The sequence below is a fragment of the Oncorhynchus tshawytscha genome, unplaced genomic scaffold (genome assembly GCF_018296145.1).
Source record: "Oncorhynchus tshawytscha isolate Ot180627B unplaced genomic scaffold, Otsh_v2.0 Un_contig_447_pilon_pilon, whole genome shotgun sequence".
Lineage (NCBI taxonomy): Eukaryota > Metazoa > Chordata > Actinopteri > Salmoniformes > Salmonidae > Oncorhynchus > Oncorhynchus tshawytscha.
Genome location: NW_024609818.1, coordinates 825,837 through 845,000, shown reverse-complemented (window position 1 = coordinate 845,000; position 19,164 = coordinate 825,837). Strand labels below are relative to the sequence as shown.

Here is a 19,164-nt window from a genome sequence, read left to right as displayed (position 1 = left end):
TTTCGCATTTAATTTTACCTTTATTTGACTTATTTAAGTTAGTTAAGAACAAATTCTTATTTTCAATGACGGCCTAGGAACAGTGGGTTAACTGCCTGTTCAGGGGCAGAACGACAGATTTGTACCTTGTCAGCTCAGGGGTTTGAACTCGCAACCTTCCGGTTACTAGTCCAACGCTCTAACCACTAGGCTACCCTGTCACATCTGTGTTGGAAGGTGGCAGAGCTACAGTGGTGTCTGTCAGACTCTGGCACATCCTGAAAATCACTCTTTAAACATCTGTAATATCTGAACGGTTTGACCTACAAACTACTAGGCTCTTCTCCATTTAGCTCTACGACCACCACAAGCGCCACGGGACTCGTCTGAAGGTAGTCCCAATACAAGTCCAAAAATAAATGTGCTCTTTCCAAGCATTTTTAAGCCTTGAGACAATTGAGACATGGATTGTGAATGTTTGCCACTCAGAGGGTGAATGGGAAAGACAATAGATGTAGGTGTCTTTGAGTGTGGTATGGTAGTAGGTGCCAGGCACTCTGATTTCTGTCAAAAACGGCAACGCTGCTGGGCTTTTCACGCTCAGCAGTTTTCCATGTGTATCAAGAATGATCCACCACCCAAAGGACATCCAGACAACTTGACACAACTGTGGGAAGCATTGGAGCCAACATGGGCCAGCATCCCTGTGGAACACTTTCGAAACGTTGAAGAGTCTTTGCCCCGATAAATTGAGGCCGTTCTGAGGGAAAAGGGCTATATGGATGTAGTTTAGGGCCTAAAATAAAGGGTTAAATAGGGTCCTGATCTTTCTTATATCTCTCAGATATAGGACAAACACTTCAGAAGAAACTTCCTTTGGGTTTTTTTGGGGGTTATTTGTTGTTCCATGTATGAAGCTATTATTCACTGCCGTTCTATTGGCTAATGGCATTAAGGCCACATTTCATTTCATCAAATCATTTCTGTATATGTTTTTAAATAAAGAGGTCCTAACAAATAGCTAAATCACCTTGGTATGACCATCTTAAAACAATTCCATGATTTTAGCTTAGTAGAACCCCCCTCCCTACTTGAAGGTAACTACCTCCCTTCAACTATAGACACAGTGTTAGAGTTAATCTCTCTCTTCCTCCCTCCTCTCTCTCTCTCTCTCTCTTCTCTCTGTCTCTCTCTCTTTGTCTCTCTTCTCTCTGTCTCTCTCTCTCTCAGTCTCTAGACTAAGAAGTAGACAGTAGAAGTAGCTAAATCTGTACTAGTTTCAGGCATGGGTTCAAATAGTATTTAAAACATTTCAGATCCTTCCATTTCTAGCCTGTCTGAAGTGCCATATGGGCTTTATCCACTATTCTTTTGGTCCAGATGAACTATTTGCAATGATATTGAGTAGTATTTGAACCCAGCTCTGACTCATTCAGGGATTCTCCAGATAGCCCACGAGTGTCAGTGGAGCCACTGTGTTGCTTCCTGGAAACAGTGATATTCTGACAGTAATAAATAACAGAACCTATCCTGAACAAAGTACTACATCCATAACACAACATAGTAGCTAACATATATTAAGATATTATCTTAACCTGAACACATAAAACAACATAACAAAGTATAAGTATAGTATAATGCTGACCCCTGAGAACTGCCAATCTGTCTATACACACTAAAACTGTCTATAGACACTAAAAATGTCTATATACAAAGTAAAACAGTGTGTATACACACTACAACTATCTTTACACACTGAAACTGTCTATAATGTTGTTTATACATGTCTGAGAGGGTTGTAACATTCACTCCACATCCATGGTTGGATTATTCGGTAGCCATTCAACAATAACTGACTTTGAATTAGGAAATACCACCTCTCTCTATTTGTTGCTCTCTCTCACACACACACACACACACACACACACACACACACACACAAACACAAGATAGTCAAGTTCCAAAGATATACAAGGTTAGACTCACCCAGAACAAGTAGAAGAGTTCTGGACCCCATCTCAGAGACAGACTGGTATTATATCCACACCAGAGAACTAGTAGGATCCTAATAGAACTAGTCCCACAAGAAGAATCAGTCTGAGATTAAATCTGTTTTACTGAATTCAGATTGAAGAAAATCCCAGTTTAACAAGGTTTTTATTCCGTATGATAAGTGGTGAGAAAATGAACAGGAGAAAAAGACAATGACATTTTCCCTCTCCTTTGGCGAGACAACTCTCTGTGTGAGCCTCGTGGAAAAACTACTATTTTGTTCTCCGCTCTCCCTTTCTCTGTCTGTTAGAGCCCGCCCCTTTCTCTGTCTGTTAGAGCCCGCCCCTTTCTCTGTCTGTTAGAGCCCGCCCCTTTCTCTGTCTGTTAGAGCCCGCCCCTTCCTCTGTCTGTTAGAGCCCGCCCCTTTCTGTTAGAGCCCGCCCTTTTCTCCCTGATTCACACTCCCCTTATTTTTCACCCTTATCTCTCTTTTGCTCCTTTCTGTTTCACTCTTATTTTCCAATTCAAAGGGCTTTATTGGCATGGAAAACATATGTTAACATTCCCAAAGCAAGTGAAATAGATGATAAACAAAAACAATCAGATATGAACATGAAGCATTACACTCACAAAAGTTACAAAGTAATAAAGACATTACAAATGTCATATTATGTCTATATACATTGTGCTGTAACGATGTGCAAATAGTTGAAGTACAAAAGAGAAAATAAATAAACATAAATATAGGTGGTATTTACAATGGTGTTTGTTCTTCACTGGTTGCCCTTTTCTCGTGGCAACAGGTCACATCTTGCTGCTGTGATGGAACACTGTGGAATTTCACCCAGTAGATATGGGACTTTATCAAACTTAGATTTGTTTTCAAATTCTTTGTGGGTCTGTTGAATCTGAGGGAAGTATGTGTTTCTAATATGGTCATACATTGGGCAGGAGGTTAGGAAGTGCAGCTCAGTTTCCACCTCATTTTGTGGGCAGTAGCCTGTCTTCTCACGGCAGCCTTCTCAACAGCAAGGCTATGCTCACTGAGTCTCTACAGAGGCAAAGATTTCCTTCATTTTGGGTCAGTCATAGTGGTAAGGTATTCGGCCACTGTGTACTCTCTGTTTAAGTCCAAATAGCATTCCAGTTTGCTCTGTTATTTGGTTAATTCATTATTTGTATTGTGTCAAGTAGTTACACTACATGACCAAAAGTGTGTGGACACCTGCTTGTCGAACATCTCATTTCATTCCAAAATCATGAGCATTAATATGAAGTTGGTTGTAACGTTTTTTTTTAGGTGAAGTAGAGGCGGACCAAAATGCAGCGTGGTTGTTATTCATTGTACTTTAATAAAGAAACTGTACACAAATAAACTAACAAAAGTGCGAAAACCTAAAACAGCCCTATCTAGTGCAAAATACAGAGACAGGAACAATCACCCACAAACACACAGTGAAACCCAGGCTACCTAAATATGGTTCCCAATCAGAGACAATGACTAACACCTGCCTCTGATTGAGAACCATATCAGGCCAAACATAGAAATAGACAAACAAGACATCCAACACAGAATGCCCACTCAGATCACACCCTGACCAACCAAAGCATAGAAACATACAAAGCAAACTATGGTCAGGTTCCCTTTGCTGATATAACAGCCTCCACTGTTCTGGGAAGGCTTTCCACTAGATGTTGGAACATTGCTGAGGGGACTTGCTTCCATTCAGCCACAAGAGTATTAGTGAGGTTGGGCACTGATGTTGGGCGATTAGGCATTGCAATTCATCCCAAAAGTGTTCGATCTGGTTGAGGTCAGAGCTCTGTGCGGGCCAGTCAAGTTCTTCCACACTGATCGACGAACCATTTCTGTATGGACCTCACTTTGTGCATGGGGACATTGTCATGCTGAAACAGGAAAGGGCCTTCCCCAAATTGTTGCCACAAAGTTGGAAGCACAGAATCGTCTAGAATGACATGCTGTATGCTGTAGCGTTAAGATTTCCGTTCACTGGAACTAAGGGGCCCGACCCATGATAAACAGCCCCAGACCATTATTCCTCCTTCACCAAACTTTACAGTTGGAATTATGCATTGGGGGAGGTTGCGTTCTCCGCCAAACCCAGATTAGTCTGTCGGACGGCCAAATGGTGATGTGTGATTCAACACCCAAGAGAAAGCATTTCCACTGATCCAGAGTCCAATGACGGCAAGCTTCACACCACTGCAGCCAATGCTTGGCATTGCACATGGTGATCTTACACTTGTGTGCAGCTGCTCGGCCATAGAAACTCATTTCATGAAGCTCTTGACGAACAGTTTGTGTGCTGATGTTGCTTACAGAGGCAGTTTGAAACCTGGTAGTGAGTGTTGCAACCAAACAGGACAGATGATTTTTACACACTTCAGCACTCGGCAGTCCCGTTCTGCGAGCTTGTATGGCCTACCACTTTGCGACTGAGCCGTTGTTGTTCCTAGATGTTTCCACTTCACAATAACAGCACTTACAGTTGTCCGGGACAGCTCTAGCAGGGCAGACATTTTACGCATCCTATGACAGTGCCACGTTGCAAGTCACTGAGCTCTTCAGTAAGGCCAATCTAAGACCAATGTTTGTCTACGGAGATTGCATGGCTGTGTGTTCGAGTTGGTTGTTCTGATGTGATGTTGAGTGTGTATAGTTCTAGTTTTGCAGAACCCGGGACGCTGTGTGTGTGTGTGTGTGTGTGTGTGTGTGTGTGTGTGTGTGTGTGTGTGTGTGTGTGTGTGTGTGTGTGTGTGTGTGTGTGTGTGTGTGTGTGTGTGTGTGTGTGTGAGATCATGACTATAAGACTGTGGTTAGACAGCAGTCCTCACACACACAGAGGTCTTTATGAAGTGATATATAGACTACCTCCCTTCAACAATTGACAGTGTCTCAGTTCATCCCTCTCTTCATCCCTCTTTCTCTCTCTCTCTCTCTCTCTCTCTCTCTCTCTCTCTCTCATTCAAAATGTTTTTCTGTCTGTCTGTCTGTCTGTCTGTCTGTCTGTCTGTCTGTCTGTCTGTCTTTCTCTCCTTTTTCCATCTCTCTGCCACCCTCTCTGTCCCTCCCCGAGACGTGGATGTAGATTAAGGCAGCTCCCCGCACCTCTCTGATGCATAGGGGTTGAGTTAAATACTGAAGACACATTTCTGTTGAATGCATTTAGTTGTTCAACTGACTACACATTTTGAAAATTGGTGCTATATTGAACCAAAATGGGTTCTTTGACTGTCCCCATAAGAGAACCCTTTGAAGAACCCTTTTTGGTTCAGCTCTCTCTCCCCCTCTCTTCCCTCCCCATCTCTCTCTCTCCCACCCTCTCTCGCTCTCTCCCCCTCCCCATCTCTCTCTCTCCCACCCTCTCTCGCTCTCTCCCCCTCCCCTCTCTATCTCTCTCTATCACCCCTCTCTTCCCCCTCCCCCCTCTCTATCCCCCTGCTCTTCACCCTTCCCCCTCTCTCTCTCTCTATCACCCCTCTCTTCACCCCTCCCCCTCTCTATCCCCCTGCTCTTCACCCTTCCCCCTCTCTCTCTCTCTCTATCACCCCTCTCTTCACCCCTCCCCCTCTCTATCCCCCTGGTCTTCACCCCTCCCCCTCTCTCTCTCTGTCACTCTCTCTATCATCAGTCTAGTCTAAGAGGTAGAGAGCAGAGGAGAGAAATCTGTCCTCGTATCAGACCTGGGTTCAAATACTATTTAAAACATTTCAGATCCTTTCATTTCTAGCCTGTCTGAAGTGCTGTATGGGCAGGGTTTGTACTGTAGACACTATTCTATTGGTTCAATTACGCCAGGCAAGCTCAATCAAGCCCAGATAAAGTGTTTTTAATTACATCTAGTAGTATTGAAGCCAGATCTGACTCATGGAGGGACCCTGAAGATTGCCAACTAGCGTCAGTCCTGTTACTGTGTTGCTTCCTGGAAACAGTGATATTCTGACAGTAATAAATGACAGAAAATACCCTGAACATAGTACTATATCCATAACATCTATAACACAACTACCTGAACATAGAACTACATCCATAACACAACTACCTGAACATAGTACTACATCCATAACACAACTACCTGAACATAGTACTACATCCATAACATAACTACCTGAACATAGTACTACATCCATAACACAACTACCTGAACATAGTACTACATCCATAACATCCATAACATAACAACCTGAACATAGTACTACATCCATAACATCCATAACATAACAACCTGAACAAAGTAATACATCCATAACATCTATAACACAACTACCTGAACATAGTACTACATCCATAACATCTATAACACAACTACCTGAACATAGAACTACATCCATAACATCTATAACACAACTACCTGAAGATAGTACTACATCCTGTCACGACTTCTACCGAAGGTAACTCCTCTCCCTGTTCGGGCGGCACTCGGCGCTCGGCGTCACCGGTCTACTAGCCACTACCGATCCCTTTTTCTTTTTCTGGTTGTTTTGTCTGTGTTCCTTTTCACACCTGGTTTTCAATTGCTTTGATTTCTGTTGGTATATAGGGCACCTGTTACCTGCCGTAATTCGTGCAGGATTAGACTTGTGTGTATTGCGCTCGATTGTATTTGATGTTTGTTGTTTTTTCGCTATTACGCACGTGTATGTAAAGTGTCGGAACTGTGTTTGTTCCTCCGTTTGTTTGCACGAGTATTTGAGAGCGTAGTTTTTTTTTTTTTTTCTGTGCCGTTTGTATTGGTGGACTATATTATTAAACACGCTTCTCAGACATCCCTGCTCTCCTGCGCCTGACTCCTACACCTCTCACCAAGACGCATGTTATCACAGAATCCTGCACCAATATAATTATGGAGTCAGCAGGAGCGGACGCACTTCCAGGGTCCGTGGAGGAGCGAGTTCAACACCACACGGAAGTGTTACACCGACTGGGGACCGCCATGGATCAGGTGATGGCGACGATGGAGAGATGGGAGAGAGGTGGCCTTCCCACACCGTTATCAGCTACACCCCAACCAGTACCACTACCCTCTCCTTCATTGCCTGAGCAAAGTGGAATTCGACTCGCCCTCCCGAGGGAGTATGATGGGACGGCGGCCGGGTGCCAGAGCTTCTTACTCCAGATGGACCTATACCTGGCGACTGTTCGTCCGGCTCCTTCGGGGGTGAGAGCGTGAACGCCCTCGTCTCCTGCCTCGCAGGTAAAGCCCTGGAGTGGGCCAACGCGGTATGGAACGATCCTGACTCGGCGAGGGACCACTACCCAGAGTTCACCCGCCGCTTTCGGGCCGTGTTTGATCACCCACCTGAGGGTCGAGCGGCGGGTGAACGGCTGTTCCATCTGAGGCAGGAGAGGAGGAGTGCTCAGGACTTTGCTCTAGAGTTCCGGACCTTGGCCGCTGGCGCGGGATGGAACGACAGGGCCTTGATCGATCACTATAGGTGTAGTTTGCATGAGGACGTCCGTAGGGAGCTGGCCTGTAGAGACACCACCTTGTCCTTGGACCAATTGATCGACATGTCCATTCGGTTGGACAACTTGCTGGCGACCCGCGGACGTCCAGATCGGGCTCTGTCAGTTCCATCTCCCAGCTCCACCACTCCAACACCCATGGAGCTAGGAGGTGCTTCAGCAAGGGCGACCGGAGGAGGGGGCCTTTCCTGTGCCAGCTGTGGTCGCAGAGGGCACACTGCTGACCGGTGCTGGGGGTCCCCCGGGAGTCGAGACGCCAGGCCGAGCACTGCCCGGACACCTCAGGTGAGTCGGCACCAGGCTCACCCAGAGCCCCCTGTTGGTCACATGTATGTATGGATTGTTTTTCCTGAATTTTCCGCTCTGTCCCGGCATAAGGCGCTAGTAGATTCAGGCGCGGCAGGGAATTTTATTGACCGCGGATTAGCGAACAGGTTAGGGATTCCCCTTGTTCAGCTGGACAAACCCTTCCCAGTGCACGCCTTAGATAGCCGACCATTAGGGTCAGGGCTAGTCAGGGAGGCCACGGCTCCACTGGGTATGGTTACGCAGGAGGGTCATGAGGAGAGAATTAGTCTCTTCCTCATTGATTCTCCTGCGTTTCCGGTGGTGTTGGGGATCCCCTGGTTGGCCCGTCACAACCCCAGGATTTCGTGGCAACAGAGGGCTCTACAGGGGTGGTCGGAGGAGTGCTCAGGCAGGTGTGTAGGAGTTTCCATCGGTGCTACAACGGTGGAGAGTCCAGACCAAGTCTCCACCGTGCACATTCCCTCAGAATATGCCGATTTGGCTATCGCCTTCTGTAAAAGAAGGCGACCCAATTACCACCTCATCGACGAGGGGATTGTGCGATAAATCTCCTGGTAGGCGCTGCACTTCCCAGGAGTCACGTGTATCCCCTGTCACAGGAGGAGACGGTGGCTATGGAGACATACATATCGGAATCTCTGCGGCAGGGGTTCATTCAGCCCTCCATCTCACCTGCCTCCTCGAGTTTCTTTTTTGTGTCCGTGCATTGACTATAGAGGTCTAAATTCCATCACGGTGGGGTATAGTTACCCGCTACCTCTCATTGCCATGGCGATTGAGTCATTTCACGGAGCACGGTTTTTCACAAAACTGGATCTCAGGAGTGCATATAACTTGGTGCGTATCCGGAAGGGAGATGAGTGGAAGACGGCGTTTAGTACCACATCCGGCCATTATGAGTACCTCGTCATGCCGTACGGGTTGAAGAATGCTCCAGCAGTCTTCCAATCTTTTGTGGATGAGATTCTCAGGGATCTGCACGGTCAGGGTGTGGTGGTTTACATCGATGATATTCTGGTCTATTCCGCTACACGGGCCGCGCATGTGTCTCTGGTGCGCAGGGTCCTTGGGCGACTGTTGGAGCATGACCTGTACGTCAAGGCTGAGAAATGCTCGTTCTTCCAACAGGCCGTCTCCTTCCTTGGATATCGCATTTCCACATCGGGGTTGGTGATGGAGGATGACCGCATTGCAGCCGTGAGTAATTGGCCGACTCCAACCACGGTAAAGGAGGTGCAGCGGTTCTTAGGGTTTGCCAACTACTACCGGAGGTTTATCCGGGGTTTTGGGCAAGTGGCAGCGCCCATTACGTCACTGCTGAAGGGGGCCGACGCGTCTGGGGTGGTCGGCTGAGGCGGACAGGGCTTTTGGTCGCCTGAAGGCTCTTTTTTTTACCTCTGCTCCCGTGCTAGCGCATCCGGACCCCTCTTTGGCATTTATAGTGGAGGTGGACGCATCCGAGGCTGGGGTTGGAGCCGTGCTCTCCCAGCGCTCGGGTGCGCCACCGAAGCTCCGCCCCTGTGCTTTCTTTTCTCGGAAGCTCAGCCCGGCGGAGCGAAACTATGACGTGGGGGATCGGGAGCTGCTAGCTGTTGTCAGAGCCCTGAAGGTGTGGAGACATTGGCTTGAGGGGGCCCAGCACCCTTTCCTCATCTGGACTGACCACCGTAATCTAGAGTACATTCGGGCAGCGAGGAGACTGAACCCTCGTCAGGCAAGGTGGGCCATGTTTTTCACCCGATTTAGGTTTACCATCTCCTATAGACCAGGCTCCCAGAACACTAAGGCAGACGCACTGTCCCGACTATATGATACAGAGGAGCGGGCCATTGACCCTGCGCCCATCCAACCGGCTTCTTGTCTAGTGGCACCTGTAAGGTGGGAGGTGGACGCAGACATTGAGCGAGCATCGCGTGTTGAGCACACTCCTGCACAGTGTCCAGCGGGACGGGTGTATGTTCCGCTGGAGGTTAGAGACAGGTTAATTTGGTGGGCTCACACATCCCCCTCCTCTGGTCACCCGGGGATCGGGAGGACGGTGCGATGTCTTAGTGGGAAGTACTGGTGGCCCACTTTAGCCAAGGACGTGAGGGTTTATGTGTCCTCCTGCTCAGTGTGCGCTCAGTGCAAGGCTCCTAGGCACCTGCCCAGAGGGAAGTTACAACCCCTTCCCGTTCCACAGCGGCCTTGGTCACACCTGTCGGTTGACTTCTTGACCGATCTGCCACCGTCACAGGGCAACACCACGATCCTGGTCGTTGTGGATCGGTTTTCTAAGTCCTGTCGTCTCCTCCCTTTGCCCGGTCTCCCTACGGCCCTACAGACGGCGGAGGCCCTGTTTACTCACGTCTTCCGGCACTACGGGGTGCCTGAGGATATTGTTTCTGATCGGGGTCCCCAGTTCACGTCCAGGGTGTGGAAGGCGTTCATGGAACGTTTGGGGGTCTCGGTCAGCCTGAACTCTGGGTTTCACCCCGAGAGTAATGGGCAGGTGGAAAGAGTAAACCAGGATGTGGGTAGGTTTCTGCGGTCGTATTGCCAGGACCGGCCAGGGGAGTGGGCGAAGTACATCCCCTGGGCGGAGATGGCCCAGAACTCACTCCCCCACTCCTCTACGAACCTGTCGCCCTTCCAATGTGTGTTGGGCTATCAGCCGGTCCTGGTACCATGGCATCAGAGCCAGACCGAGGCTCCTGCGGTGGACGATTGGGTGAAACGCTCAAGGGAAACCTGGGAGGCCGCCCACGGGTACCTTAAACGGGCCGAAGGGCGGCAGAAGGCCAGTGCCGACCGCCACCGCAGCGAGGCCCCGGTGTACACACCGGGAGACCGGGTCTGGCTCTCGACCCGAAACCTGCCCCTCCACCTGCCCTGCCGGAAGCTGGGTCCGCGGTTTGTGGGGCCATTCAAAGTCCTGAGGAGAATAAACGAGGTGTGTTATAGGTTACAGCTCCCCCCGTATTACCGTATTAACCCCTCGTTTCATGTGTCTCTCCTCAGGCCGGTGGTGGCTGGTCCGCTTCAAGAAGATGAGGTGCGGGAGGTCCCTCCGCCCCCTGGACATCGGGGGTGCCGGGCGTATGCAGTTCGGTCCATACTGGACTCGAGGCGTCGGGTGGGGGTCTTCAGTACCTCGTGGACTGGGAGGGGTACGGTCCGGAGGAGAGATGCTGGGTGCCGGTGGAGGACGTACTGGATCCACCTATGCTAAGGGAGTTTCACCGCCTCCATCCGGATCGCCCTGCGCCTCGTCCTCCGGGTCGTCCTCGAGGCCGGCGTCGTCGCGCTGCGGGGGGGGTACTGTCACGACTTCTACCGAAGGTAACTCCTCTCACTGTTCGGGCGGCGCTCAGCGCTCGGCGTCACCGGTCTACTAGCCACTACCGATCCCTTTTTCTTTTTCTGGTTGTTTTGTCTGTGTTCCTTTTCACACCTGGTTTTCAATTGCTTTGATTTCTGTTGGTATATAGGGCACCTGTTACCTGCCGTAATTCGTGCAGGATTAGACTTGTGTGTATTGCGCTCGATTGTATTTGATGTTTGTTGTTTTTTCGCTATTACGCACGTGTATGTAAAGTGTCGGAACTGTGTTTGTTCCTCCGTTTGTTTGCACGAGTATTCGAGAGCATAGTTTTTTTTTTTTTTTTTCTGTGCCGTTTGTATTGGTGGACTATATTATTAAAACACGCTTCTCAGACATCCCTGCTCTCCTGCGCCTGACTCCTACACCTCTCACCAAGACGCATGTTATCACACTTCCAGAACATAACTACCTGAACATAGAACTACATCCATAACATAACTACCTGAACATAGTACTACATCCATAACATAACTACCTGAACATAGTACTACATCCATAACATCTATAACACAACTACCTGAAGATAGTACTGCATCCATAACATAACTACCTGAATATAGTGCTACATCCATAACATAACTACCTGAACATAGTACTACATCCATAACATCTATAACACAACTACCTGAAGATAGTACTAAATCCATAACATCCATAACATAACTACCTGAACATAGCACTGCATCCATAACATCTATAACACAACTACCTGAACATAGAACTACATCCATAACATAACTACCTGAACATAGTACTACATCCATAATATAACTACCTGAACATAGAACTACATCCATAACACAACTACCTGAACATAGTACTACATCCATAACATAACTACCTGAACATAGTACTACATCCATAACATCTATAACACAACTACCTGAAGATAGTACTGCATCCATAACATAACTACCTGAACATAGTACTACATCCATAACATAACTACCTGAACATAGTACTACATCCATAACATCCATAACATAACTACCTGAACATAGTACTACATCCATAACACAACTACCTGAACATAGTACTACATCCATAACACAACTACCTGAACATAGTACTACATCCATAACATAACTACCTGAACATAGTACTACATCCATAACACAACTACCTGAACATAGTACTACATCCATAACATAACTACCTGAACATAGTACTACATCCATAACATAACTACCTGAACATAGTACTACATCCATAACATAACTACCTGAACATAGTACTACATCCATAACATCCATAACACAACTACCTGAACATAGTACTACATCCATAACACAACTAACAACATAGTACTACATCCATAACACAACACCTGAACATAGTACTACATCCATAACATCTATAACACACTACCTGAACATAGTACCTACATCCATAACACTGTCATAACATAAAACTGTCTGAACACAGTACTACATCCATAACACAACTACCTGAACATAGTACTACATCCATAACATCTATACACACTACCTGAACATAGTACTACATCCATAACATCCATAACATAACTACCTGAACATAAACTACATCCACAACATCCATAACACAACTACCTGAACATAGTACTACATCCATAACATCCTATAACACTAACTACCTAAACATAGTACTACATCCATAACATCCATAACATAACTACCTGAACGTGTCTTACATACAGTATAGTGACACACAATAACATATACTAACTTATTGCATAACATAACATAGTAGCTAACATATATTAAGATGTTATCTTATCTTAACATATAACATAGAACTACATACCAAAGCATAGTATAACATAACACAAGCTGACGTCTGAGAACTGCCAAACTGTCTACACACACTACAACTGTCTATACACACTAAACCTGTCTATACACACTAAACCTGTCTATACACACTAAAACTGTCTATACACACTAAACCTGTCTATAAACACTAAACCTGTCTATACACACTAAACCTGTCTATAAACACTAAACCTGTCTATACACACTAAACCTGTCTATACACACTAAACCTGTCTATAAACACTAAACCTGTCTATACACACTAAACCTGTCTATACACACTAAACCTGTCTATACACACTACAACTGTCTATACACACTAAACCTGTCTATACACACTAAACCTGTCTATACACACTAAACCTGTCTATACACACTAAACCTGTCTATACACACTAAACCTGTCTATACACACTAAACCTGTCTATAAACACTAAACCTGTCTATAAACACTAAACCTGTCTATAAACACTAAACCTGTCTATAAACACTAAACATGTCTATACACACTAAACCTGTCTATACACTAAACCTGTCTATACACACTAAACCTGTCTATACACACTAAACCTGTCTATACAAACACTAAACCTGTCTATAAACACTAAACCTGTCTATACACACTAAACCTGTCTATACACACTAAACCTGTCTATACACACTAAACCTGTCTATACACACTAAACCTGTCTATACACACTAAACCTGTCTATACACTAAACCTGTCTATACACACTAAACCTCTCTATAAACACTAAACCTGTCTATAAACACTAAACCTGTCTATACACACTAAACCTGTCTATACACTAAACCTGTCTATACACACTAAACCTCTCTATAAACACTAAACCTGTCTATACACACTAAACCTGTCTATACACACTAAACCTGTCTATACACACTAAACCTGTCTATAAACACTAAACCTGCCTATAAACACTAAACCTGTCTATACACACTAAACCTGCTATACTACAACACACTAAACCTGTCTATAAACTAAACCTGTCTATAAACACTAAACCTGTCTATACACACTAAACCTGTCTATAACACTAAACCTGTCTACAAACACTAAACCTGTCTATACACACTAAACCTGTCTATAAACACTAAACCTGTCTATACACACTAAAACTGCCTAGAAACTGTCTTGTATACAGTCTGGTAGTTTATACATGTATTAGATAGGGTTGGAACATTCACACTGTATCCATGGTTGGTACATGGTTGGTACATGGTACGTGGTTGGTACGTGGTTGGTTCACACGGTTGGAATATTCTGTAGCAATTCAACAATAAATGACAATGTCACTTTCTCACACGGGCACACACACACACACACTCACACACACCCCACACACACCCAAACACACACACATACGCATAAACACACAAGTCAAGTTACAAAGATATACAAGGTTAGACTCACCCAGAACAAGTAGAAGAGTTCTGGACCCCATCTCAGACACAGACTGGTATTATATCCACACCAGACAACTAGTAGGATCCTAATAAAACTAGTCCCACAAGAAGAATCAGTCTGAGATGAAATCTGTTTCACAGCTGAATTCAGATTGAAGAAAATCCCAGTTTTACAAGGTTTTATTTCCGTTTGATCAGTGGTGATAACATGAACAGAAGAAAACAGAACAATTCTTCCCTCTCTTTTGGTGAGACACGTCTCTGTGTGAGACACGTCTCTGTGTGAGACGCGTCTCTGTGTGAGACGCTGATCTCTGTGTGAGACGCGTCTCTGTGTGAGACGCGATCTCTGTGTGAGACGCGTCTCTGTGTGAGACGCGTCTCTGTGTGAGACTTAACGTCTCAAAACAGAAAAATTCTCTGTGTGAGACGCGTTGTGTGAGACGCGTCTCTGTGTGAGACACGTCTCTGTGTGAGACACGTCTCTGTGTGAGACACGTCTCTGTGTGAGACACGTCTCTGTGTGAGACGCTTAGAAAAACAACTGTCCGCTCCCTCTTTCTCTTTCTGAAGTTCAGTCTCAGCCTGTTAATGCCCGCCCCTTTGGTTCTCTTTCACTTCTCTCTCTCTCTCTCTCTCTGTGTGTAGGGGGTTGAGTTCTCTGAATAGCTTCTGAAACCAAGCCCAGTGGAACATGGAGCTGAGAGAGGGATAAGAGAGAGAGAGTGAGAAGGAGCGAGATACGAGAGAGGGAGAGAGAGGGAGAGAGAGGGAGAGAGAGAGAGGGGGAGGGAAGAGAGAGATGACAGAGAGAGAGTGGGGAAGAAAGAGAGAGAGACAGAGAGAGAGGGGGATGGAGAGAGATAGAGAGAGGGGGACAGAGAAAGAGAGAGGGAGAGACAGAGAGAGAGAGGGGGAGGGGGAGAGAGAGAGTGACAGAGAGAGAGAGGGGGGGAGAGCTGAGTAATGGTTCATCTAAACAGCTGCTGTTCTGGAGTCTTTGCCAGTAAGTAATCCAATCTAAGTCCCTCCCCCAGAATGTTGACTGCAATACTGGATACCAGAAAAATACCAGGTTAAAACAAATAAGGCATATTAGCCCAAGTCACAGAACGGCACTTGATCCAGACAGACCAGCTCACCTAGTGCTCTGTTCTTTTGTTGGGCATCATTACATAAGAATATTCTTTTTACATCAACATTTTTCAGAGTTCTTTTAAACAGTTATACAATCAATTTGACTTTGTTTTTACCAATATAACTACATAACAACATAACAGTAATCATTTACATTTCTATTGATAATAGTAATCATTAATTTGAACATTACATTTCTATTGATAAACTGTGTAAATCAAGACGAAGCCAAGGCCTGTTCACTGTACAGGTGAAAACATATTATTCAATAGGACTGTGTATGACATTGAGTCATTGAGTTTTGACTGATTTTCATGAAAAACTATTTGTTCCCATGTGGCACTTATTTCACTATACTGACAACATTTGCTCAGAAGAAGCTTCTTTTAGAAATGTGTGTGCTGTCTCTTTAATCAGCGATGACATCATTCACGAGGCAAGAGAGGCGAGGCCTGTCTGAGTATGATCTGAAGAGAGATGAGGCCTGTCTGAGTATGATCTGAAGAGAGACGAGGCCTGTCTGAGTATGATCTGAAGAGAGGCGAGGCCTGTCTGAGTATGATCTGAAGAGAGACGAGGCCTGTCTGAGTATGATCTGAAGAGAGACGAGGCCTGTCTGAGTATGATCTGAAGAGAGACGAGGCCTGTCTGAGTATGATCTGAAGAGAGACGAGGCCTGTCTGAGTATGATCTGAAGAGAGACGAGGCCTGTCTGAGTATGATCTGAAGAGAGACGAGGCCTGTCTGAGTATGATCTGAAGAGAGACGAGGCCTGTCTGAGTATGATCTGAAGAGAGACGAGGCCTGTCTGAGTATGATCTGAAGAGAGACGAGGCCTGTCTGAGTATGATCTGAAGAGAGACGAGGCCTGTCTGAGTATGATCTGAAGAGAGACGAGGCCTGTCTGAGTATGATCTGAAGAAGACGAGGCCTGTCTGAGTATGATCTGAAGAGAGACGAGGCCTGTCTGAGTAGGATCTGAAGAGAGACGAGGCCTGTCTGAGTATGATCTGAAGAGAGACGAGGCCTGTCTGAGTATGATCTGAAGAGAGACGAGGCCTGTCTGAGTATGATCTGAAGAGAGACGAGGCCTGTCTGAGTATGATCTGAAGAGAGACGAGGCCTGTCTGAGTATGATCTGAAGAGCTCAGAGGCCTGTCTGACATTTTCAGTCAGATATTCACGCTTGCCTGTCTGAGTATGATCTGAAGAATACATTTTATATTGAATAGGATCTTGAGAACAGAGCCTGTCTGATTTGACACTCTGGAGAGTTTAGGCCTGTCTGGGTGAGCTGTGGCTGAGACTCATAGACATTTTCAGTCAGCTATAGCTGATCAGAGTTGACTATCATTGGCTATACATTTTATATTGAATAGCTTCATTGGCAGAGCTGATCAAGGCTCTCATTGGCTATAGCTGATCATTGGTCTCATTGGCTATAGCTGATCATTGGCTCTCATTGCCTATAGCTGATCATTGGCTCTCATTGGCTATAGCTGATCATTGGCTCTCATTGGCTATAGCTGATCACTGGCTCTCATTGGCTATAGCTGATCACCGGCTCTCATTGGCTATAGCTGATCATTGGCTCTCATTGGCTATAGCTGATCATTGGCTCTCATTGGCTATAGCTGATCATTGGCTCTCATTGGCTATAGCTGATCATTGGCTCTCATTGGCTATAGCTGATCATTGCTCTCATTGGCTATAGCTGATCACCGCTCTCATTGGCTATAGCTGATCATGGCTCTCATTGGCTATAGCTGATCATTGGCTCTCATTGGCTATAGCTGATCATTGGCTCTCATTGGCTATAGCTGATCACTGGCTCTCATTGGCTATAGCTGATCATTGGCTCTCATTGGCTATAGCTGATCATTGCTCTCATTGGCTATAGCTGATCACTGGCTCTCATTGGTTATAGCTGATCACCGCTCTCATTGGCTATAGCTGATCATTGGCTCTCATTGGCTATAGCTGATCATTGGCTCTCATTGGCTATAGCTGATCACCGCTCTCATTGGCTATAGCTGATCACCGCTCTCATTGGCTATAGCTGATCACCGCTCTCATTGGCTATAGCTGATCATTGGCTCTCATTGGCTATAGCTGATCACCGCTCTCATTGGCTATAGCTAGCTGATCATTGGCTATAGCTGATCTCATTGGCTATAGCTGATCATTGGCTCTCATTGGCTATAGCTGATCACCGCTCTCATTGGCTATAGCTGATCACCGCTCTCATTGGCTATAGCTGATCACCGCTCTCATTGGCTATAGCTGATCACCGCTCTCATTGGCTATAGCTGATCACCGCTCTCATTGGCTATAGCTGATCACCGCTCTCATTGGCTATAGCTGATCACCGCTCTCAAAACCTGTCGCTGCACATCTCACACTACAAGAACACTACAGATTTAATGCTGGTGAAATCCGATATGTTTGAAAATATCGGCTGGGAAGGCTCAAAGACGGGATCAGGAGACCTCAGATTGTGTCTGTGACCCGTTCACACAAGTAAGCAACGACACGGGGATTTTATATCCGATCTCTAAAAAACGGAAGCTAGATTGGGGCCAAAACCAGCTGAAGGAAAAGACACCGTGTGATGACAGTGTGATGACAGTGTGATGACAGTGTGATGACAGTGCGATGACAATGCGATGACAGTGTGATGACAGTGCGATGACAGTGCGATGACAGTGTGATGACAGTGTGATGACAGTGTGATGACAGTGCGATGACAGTGTGATGACAGTGTGATGACAGTGCGATGACAGTGTGATGACAGTGCGATGACAGTGTGATGACAGTGGGATGACAGTGGGATGACAGTGGGATGACAGTGTGATGACAGTGGGATGACAGTGTGATGACAGTGTGATGACAGTGTGATGACAGTGTGATGACAGTGTGAAGTATAGAAGCTGCAATAAAGGGTTGAAAGACTATTTGAAATCATTTAAAATGATTTAGGGGGGTTTGATTGACTGGTGCAATGGACCAATAGAATAGTCAGAATGAGAGAAAGCCCAGCCCATCTAGCACTTCAGACAAGCTAAAGAAAACGCTTAAAGTCTCTGAAAGAGTTCCTGATGAAAGTAGATACAGGTGATCTACACTATGATGTCAGACTTGACAGAGTACACACACACATACACATACACACACATACACACACACACACACTCACACACAGAGACAACAGAAGTCTTCAGCTGGCTCAAGGACGCATTCTGATGACATCACATCCTCGAGAGGTCTATACTTCATCACACTGTGTTTAGAGATGAAACACACATTACAAATACACACACATCACAATTCTCACCTCCACCTCCACCTCTCTACCTCTCTCACAAACACACACACAAACACACATTACAAATACACACACATCACAATTCTCACCTCCACCTCCACCTCCACCTCTCTACCTCTCTCACAAACACACACACAAACACACATTACAAATACACACACATCACAATTCTCACCTCCACCTCCACCTCTCTACCTCTCTCACAAATACACACACATCACAATTCTCACCTCCACCTCCATCTCTCTACCTCTCTCACAAATACACACACATCGCAATTCTCACCTTTACCTCTCTCACAAATACACACACATCACAATTCTCACCTTTACCTCTCTCACAAATACAC

The 19,164-nt window shown here is 45.9% G+C and overlaps 1 protein-coding gene across 3 annotated transcripts in view; it reads right to left on the bottom strand.

The window, feature by feature from the left end:
* LOC121846090 (adhesion G protein-coupled receptor E2-like) overlaps positions 1-14,532 on the bottom strand; it is a 29,014-nt gene extending 14,482 nt beyond the window's left edge. The window contains exon 1 of one of the 3 annotated variants that reach the window (XM_042318878.1): positions 14,361-14,532. In XM_042318878.1, the coding sequence (XP_042174812.1) occupies positions 14,361-14,391 (31 nt within the window). In that variant the 5' untranslated portion in view covers positions 14,392-14,532. Of the gene's footprint in view, positions 1-1,965; positions 2,271-14,360 lie in introns of those variants that run through there. The other 2 variants (XM_042318879.1, XM_042318877.1) reach the window with 2 other exon arrangements.
* Between the last annotated feature and the right edge of the window lie 4,632 nt (positions 14,533-19,164).